Here is a 7,598-nt window from a genome sequence, read left to right as displayed (position 1 = left end):
TATGAACAAATACGAAAGGCCATCAAACAGACTAAGTCGACAGACGTTGTCATTATTATGGGAGACTTCAATGCCTAAGTCGGCTCCGATGGTGAAAACGTAGTTGGCAAATTCGGTCTTGGATATCGTAATGAAAGGGGAGAGAGGCTGATTGAGTTCAGCAAAGAGAATCAAATAATTGTGACAAACACATTTTACGAGCATCCTATGAGAAGACGGTATACATGGAAGAGCCCAGGGGACATGTACAAGAATCAAATTGACGTCATTCTCATCAGGGAACGTTTCAGAAACAGCGTAAAGCGGGCCAGATTTTACCCAGGTTCTGATATAAACTCAGATCATAATCCAGTGCTTGTTAAGATGAGTGTCAAACTAGAAGAGAACATCCATAGGTCCACTCCCGGGAACTGATGTCAATGCACTGAAAGTATATATTTCCGATGAATATGATGTAGCATTTCGCAATCGTTATGAAAGTCTAAATGTAGAAATTGAAGATCAGTCAAATAATGTAGAAGAATCTGTGGAAAAAAAAAAAACATGGAACAACTTCAATCTCAGCTTACAGTCTGCCAACGAAATTCTACCAAAGAAAAAGAGACAGTCAAAACAGCCATGGATGACGGAGCACATACTTCGGATGATTTCTAAAGGACGGAAGCAGAAAAGAGGTTCAGTAAAAGATAAGAAAGATAAGATCAGTAAATGATGAGATTGACAAGCAGCGCAGAATAGCAAAATAAGAATGGCTCAATGATAAATGCGAGGAGATCGAAGACCTTGACAAACAACACAAGAACTTTTCAACTACAGAAAAAAACCAAGAATCTGTGTGGCATCAAGAAATGTTCAGCAAAGAGTGGCTATATTCGAGGGAAAGATGGCATAATCATCTTTGATAAAGATAAGATTCTTGATAGATGGGTGGAATATGTTGGAGACTTGTTTGCTGATGATCGTCCGCCAAAACCGATGGTAACTGACTGTGAAAGCCCCGCCATTCTAGAATCAGAGGTTATAAATGCTTTGAAAGAGATGAAAAACAACAAGGCAGCAGGATTAGATGGGATCGAGGTCGAAATGCTTTACGCTTTGGCTGATTATGATGTTGCTCAGTTGACTTAGTTATTGAACAGGATATCTTCCATCAGGCTTGCTGGAATCTGTGTTCATAACACTGCCCACAAAAAACCAAAGGCAATGGAATGTGGTGACTTCAGGACTATCAGTCTCATGAGCCATATCATGAAGATCCTACTCAAGATCACTTTGAAGGGGAATCAGATTCTGCTCAGTGAGAACTATGGAGAATTTATCTTCAAGTCGGGGTCTGGGACACGCGATGCCATATTTACTATGCGCCTCATTACGGAGAAGTGCTTGGAAAAGGGAAAAGACCTCTATATATGCTTCATTGAATATGCTAAGGCATTTGATAGAGTAGAGCACCAGAAAGTTTTCGAGTGTCTCCGCAGTACTGGGAAGTACAGTAAGGATCTGAGATTGATTGCAAACCTGTACTGGAACCAAAGGACATGCGTCAGGATTGTCAATGAATTTTCCGATTATGGAGAAATCAATCGAGGTGTTAGGGATGCATCATGTCATCTAGTTTGTTTAATCCATAGACAGAATGCATTTTTAAAAGCATTGAAGGCATGCCTGGCATTGACGTTAGTGGAGTAATGATAATCTGAGATATGCGGATGATACTGTGTTGCTAGCTGATAATAAATAAGACCTGCAACCAATCGTTGATGTCATATACCGCCAAAGTAAGGCATTTGGCTTGGACATGAATGTGAAGAAGACCGAAACGATGGTAATATCTCGAAAGTTGGAAATATCAGTAACACTCTCCTGGAACAAGTCAGTGAATTCACATATTTAGGACAAAATGTTTATGAAGATGGGAAGAATGGTGGAGAAATTAGGAGAAGAATTGGAATGGCTAAAACTAAGTTTACCCAAATGAGTAACATCAAGGAAGATATCTACTTCAACCAACTAGTAAAATTCAACTCTCCTTTACTGTTGTGAAACATGGACATTGTACTTGGGTAATATGAAAAAGCCAGCTGCATTCGAGATGTGGATATTATTGTGTCTGCACGAGACATATTGTGACTATCTATGGTGTAGGAGTAAACAGCATGTTTCATTCATTCCATAGTCAGCCATCTCACCGCCACCCTTCCACCACACTTGTCCACTGTCAAGTTCTAATCGTTCTCTGGTTTCTTTCTCTCATCATAATCTTCGATACGAAGACAGCTACTTTCTGTTCCCACTTCCTTTCCGCTCTCCCCGTCATTTATCATCACACCATATCAGCAATATAGATGTAAACAACACCGGAAAGTCACCGGGTCATGTTTTGTGGATATAGTGTACAGTGATATATCAAATGTAAATGTGTTAGATTAATATACTGGAGAACAATGAATAAAGCACACTTGCGTTTTGACTCCAGAGCAAAGCAGTCATGCCTCCTTCATTCTCTCACTGAGTCTTAGAGTCCGACTTCATCCTCACACACGTAAAAACATAAAAATGGCGACGAGGATGCTTACTCCGCCTGCTCCCTTCGATATTTCGGCCAGAGCATCGCATGCTTGGTCGAAGTGGAAGATGGCATTCGAGTACTACATTGCCGCTACGGGAGTCACAGAAGATGCAGCAAAACGGGCAATTCTTCTTCACTGCGTCGGACCAGATGTGCAGCAGCTTTTTGCCACGCTGAATGGGGGAACATCTTACACCTCTGCTATGTCAGCCTTGACAGGTTATTTTGTGCCAAAGAAAAACATTGCATTCGAGAGACATTCATTCCGCCAATGTGAGCAACGTGACAGCGAGTCTGTTGATGAGTACTACATGAGGCTTAAGACGCTCTCCTCCACGTGTGAATTCGGTGACAACGAGGACGACCACATTCGAGATCAGTTCATCGACAAATGCAACTCCAAGTCGCTACGCCGTCGATTGCTGAGAGAGCCGGACCTTAAGCTAACTGGTCTTCTCTCTATCGCTCGTGCTGCGGAAGCAGCCGATCGCCAAGCCTCGGCGATGGAGATGAAGAACTCGACCCCCTCCACTGAACACGTAGACGAAGTGACTGCTAGACAGAGCTATCGAGCGCCTAATGACAGGCGTGGTCGGCGGTTCTCAAATCGCGGTCGACACCGCAAAGGAGGAGGAAGAGGATTATACGCGAAACAGTATTCGCGCCAATCTAACTTTGGACCGTGTTCTAACTGTGGGATCAACGAACATCAACCTCCAGATCAACAGTGCCCAGCTAGAGGACAGGAGTGCAGAAAGTGTCATAAAATCGGACACTATTCTCGAGTTTGTCGCAGCAGCAGCTCGAAAGGCGTGAATTCAGTGGCTGAAGAACTCAGTAATTTCCAGCCATTCGACGACGAGATCGCCAGCCACCACGACAACGGCAGTGAGACTGGTGAAACGCCTGCCACGGACACCCACCGTCTCTTCACCATTGGGCAGTCGCGAAACAAGACCCGCGTCAAAATAGCGGTCATCGAAATCGACATGCTGGTCGACACCGGAGCGTCGGTAAATATAATAGACGCCCGCACATATGAGTGGATGAGAGGCCGCGCATCAACGACTGATCTGCGACTGACCCCCACTCATATTCGCCTGTTTCCGTACGGTGCTACAGCCCCATTGCCAGTGATTGGGGAATTCAGCGCTAGGACTTCGTGCTCGACTCAACTTTCCACGACAGCACGATTCGTTGTCGTGCACGGAAGCAGTGGATGTCTTCTTGGGCGAGACACAGCCGCAGCGCTACAGCTAATTCGAGTCGCAGACGAGAGTGTACAAGAGACAAATCACAACGCCAGCGCCGTTCACATTGACACTCATCTTGCCAGCCACCACGTCGATGACCTCCAGCGTCAATATCCAGAAGTTTTTGCCGGTTTCGGTAAGCTCACGGAATACAAGGTGCGTGTACATGTTGATCCGCACATAGCCCCTATTGCTCAGCCAGCCCGTCGGATACAATTTCACCTCCGTGAAAAGGTGGACAAAAAACTTCAAGAGCTAATCGACCTGGACATCATCGAGCCTGTGTCAGGCCCAACATCGTGGGCCAGCCCGCTTGTGGTAGTTCCAAAGCCAAATGGGGACATACGAGTCTGTGTAGATATGCGAAAAGCCAATCTAGCGGTGAAAAGAGAGCGCCACCCGATCCCCACCCTAGACGAGACCCTTACAGCACCTCACGAGATATAACGACATTCGTGACGCATCGTGGTGTGATGCGTTATAAGAGACTGATTTTCGGACTGTCATCAGCAAGCGAGGCATATCAGTATGCCATACAGACCGCATTGCAAGGACTGGAAGGCGTAAAGAACATCTCGGACGACATCGTGGTGTTCGGGAGGGACATCGCCGAGCACGATGCCCGCCTCCACGCCGTGCTGAGACGACTCAGCGACCATCACCTCACCGTGAATCCGGAGAAGTGCATCTTCCGGGTGCCGAAAATCAAATTCTTCGGCTTCGTGATTTCGAGAGACGGCATCGCAGCCGATGACGCTCGAATAGCGGCCATCAAAGAAGCTCGACAGCCGACAAACTCTTCAGAAGTTCGCTCGTTCTTGGGATTAGTGAATTATTGTGCGCGACTGATCCCAAATCTTGCCACCATTGCCGAGCCCCTTCGCCGACTTACTCGCGCGGACCAGCCATGGATTTGGGGTCCTGAGCAGCAGCAATCATTCGACCGACTTCGACATGCCCTGACGAGCGAGGAAGTCCTGGCACATTTCGTCACGAGAGCACCGACCGAGCTACCAGTCGATGCCAGCCCCGTCGGTCTCGGTGCTGTTCTTACGCAGACGATCAACGGGAAAACACGCCCGGTCGCGTATGCTAGTCTGCTATGCTCTCTGATGTGGAACGTCGGTATTCGCAAATCGAACGAGAAGCGTTAGCTGTCGTGTGGGGTTGTGAGAGATTTCATCTCTGCTTGTACGGAACTGAGTTTGTTCTCCACACCGACCACAAGCCGCTCCTATACATCTACGGACCGCACGGTCGACCACACGCACGCATTGAACAATGGGCCCTACGCCTACAGCAATATTGCTTCACGATTAGGCATATGCCAGGGAAGACAAATCCAGCTGATGTTTTGTCACGTCTACCGATTGATCAACCTCATCGCGATAGAAATATCGCAGAAGAGTACATTGACGCAATTCTGACGCACGCAATACCACGAGCACTTTCGCGACAACAAATCACCGCAGCCTCCCTAGCAGACTCCGAAATCCAACAGGTAATCGATGCGGTGAATACAGGCAAGTGGCCCGACAACCCGCGATTATCCGCGTATCAACGAGTTCGCGACGAGCTATCGACGAAGAATGGTCTTCTTCTTCTTCGCGGAACTCGCATTGTCATCCCTACTGTGCTGCGAAAGCAAACACTCGACATCGCACACGAGCCGCATCAGGGCATTGTGAGACTGAAGCAGGTCCTACGCACGAAAGTTTGGTGGCCGAGAATCGATGTCGATGCAGAGACACTAGTTTGAAACTGCTCAGCCTGCCAAGCTGAGATGCCAGCTCCTCCTTCTGTGCCTCTCCAGCCATCGCCAATGCCTCGCGCTCCGTGGAGCAGACTCCACATCGACTTGTGTGGACCTCTACCGACTGGAGAAACGCTTCTAGTCGTCGTAGATGCAGCTACGCGGTGGCCAGAAGTTGAAATCCTCAGATCAACGACATCGCAAGTGATCACGTCGCGGCTAGATAAAATCTTGGCGCAGCATGGATTTCCAGACGAAATCGTGACGGACAACGGACCGCAGTTTATTTCGCAGGAGTTCACGGAATACATGAAAGCGATCGCTGTCGAACACCGCCGCGTCACAACCTACCATCCACAAGCAAACGCGGAAGTTGAGAGATTCAACGCTACTCTCATGAAAGCGATCAGAACAGCGAGGAATAGCAACCGTGATTGGCATCGAGCTATGCTAGCTTTTCTGCTAATCTATCGCTCAACGCCTCATCCGCCAACACTGGCGACACCGGCAAAGCTCCTCGATTGTATAATCGAGAGCTTCGCACGAAGTTGCCGTCAACGCCAACGCCAACTCGCAGAGCGTACGCCAGTGCGAGACGACACGATCAGCGATACAAAGCGAACATGAAGGCGTATCATGACAACAAGAAACGCTCGCGACCACGGAATGTCAACCAGGGGGATCATGTTATCATCACGCAGAGAAAGCGAGACAAATTCTCCTCGCGATTCGACCCCAAACCGTGGGTAGTTATCGCGAGAAAAGGTGGAAGCGTAAAACTTCGCAGGGGAAACGAGACAGCGATGAGATACATGTCGCAAATACGCCAAATCCCCGCTCCACAAAAGCCAGATTCGCGAGAACGCATCAAACCATATCAGCAATATAGATGTAAAGAACACCGGAAAGTCGCCGGGTCATGTTTTGTGGATATAGTGTACAGTGATATATCAAATGTAAATGTGTTAGATTAATATACTGGAGAACAATGAATAAAGCACACTTGCGTTTTGACTCCAGAGCAAAGCAGTCATGCCTCCTTCATTCTCTCACTGAGTTTTAGAGTTCGACTTCATCCTCACACACGTAAAAACATAAAAGATATTCAGACGCCTTGGCCATATATCATGGTCAGACAGGAAAACAAATCAGTATGGTCTAGATCATCTGAATGTCACAAAAACCTTGATGAAAGACATTCAATCAAAAAAACTCAAATATTTTGGCCATGTTAAAAGACATCAGAACATCCAAAAAAGTGTACTGAAAGGGATTATAGAAGGCACGAGATGCAGAGGACGCCAGCGCAGTGTGTGGTGTAACAACATAAAGGGGTGGACAGGAAAGAGTGTGGCCGCATGTAGTAAGGCGTCCATGAACAGAACAGAGTGGAGGTCCATACTCGCCAACCTTCGGACTGAAGACGGCACTTAAGAAGAAGAATATACCAAACATGGTAAAAAGTTTTCTTTCGGAGAGATTCAGTATACACTCCAGGGTTACAATAAATAAACCACTTAAACATCAAAAGTGACTAAAAATGGGGGCAAGTGTGACAAAATTGATTTATTCCACGATATGCTTTCCTCATGAAACACATTGATACAGCAAAGTTGTTCAAATTGAATGCATGTAAATGTGCCTTACGATGAATTATCTTCAAGTGACTCGGGCTTTTGATTAAAGAGCTCAAAGCAATTAGACAGTTGTAAATAAAAGTTGACGGAGAAAAAAAGGACAAGTGAGATGAAATTAGTTCACGATTTTCTTAATTATCAATATGAATTAATGATTATGAGTATAACAATGTTGTGCTTTTGATTACAGCTCTCAAATGCGTCCGAAAATTGTATTAAAAGAATAAAGAAAAAAAGGCGACAACGGTGACGAAATTTATGTTTTTAAGTAATATACCAAATTGTTTACCCCTTTGCTTTGATGTCCCATGTTCAAGACGTTCTCTTCCTAAGACGTCTCCTTTGCATTGGAAGGATCAAACGCCAAAGGCAGCAAAGTGTATTAA

General features: G+C 46.2%; 1 protein-coding gene across 1 annotated transcript; it reads left to right on the top strand.

Annotated features, from left to right (window-relative positions):
* The first annotated feature begins 2,556 nt into the window (after nt 1-2,556).
* On the top strand, nt 2,557-4,269 carry LOC140243106 (uncharacterized). The gene has a single exon (XM_072322841.1). It carries the CDS (start codon nt 2,557-2,559, stop codon nt 4,267-4,269), a length of 1,713 nt encoding a protein of 570 aa, XP_072178942.1.
* The last annotated feature ends 3,329 nt before the right edge of the window (nt 4,270-7,598 follow it).

Source organism: Diadema setosum, chromosome 2 (genome assembly GCF_964275005.1).
Source record: "Diadema setosum chromosome 2, eeDiaSeto1, whole genome shotgun sequence".
Taxonomy (NCBI): Eukaryota; Metazoa; Echinodermata; class Echinoidea; order Diadematoida; family Diadematidae; genus Diadema; species Diadema setosum.
The sequence above is the reverse complement of the archived record's forward strand: the minus strand, read 5'-3'. Positions and strand labels throughout refer to the sequence as shown.

What these genes read in the sequence shown, in the direction of transcription:
- LOC140243106 (XM_072322841.1), top strand. Translation starts at nt 2,557, where the DNA reads ATGGCGACGAGGATGCTTACTCCGCCTGCTCCCTTCGATATTTCGGCC.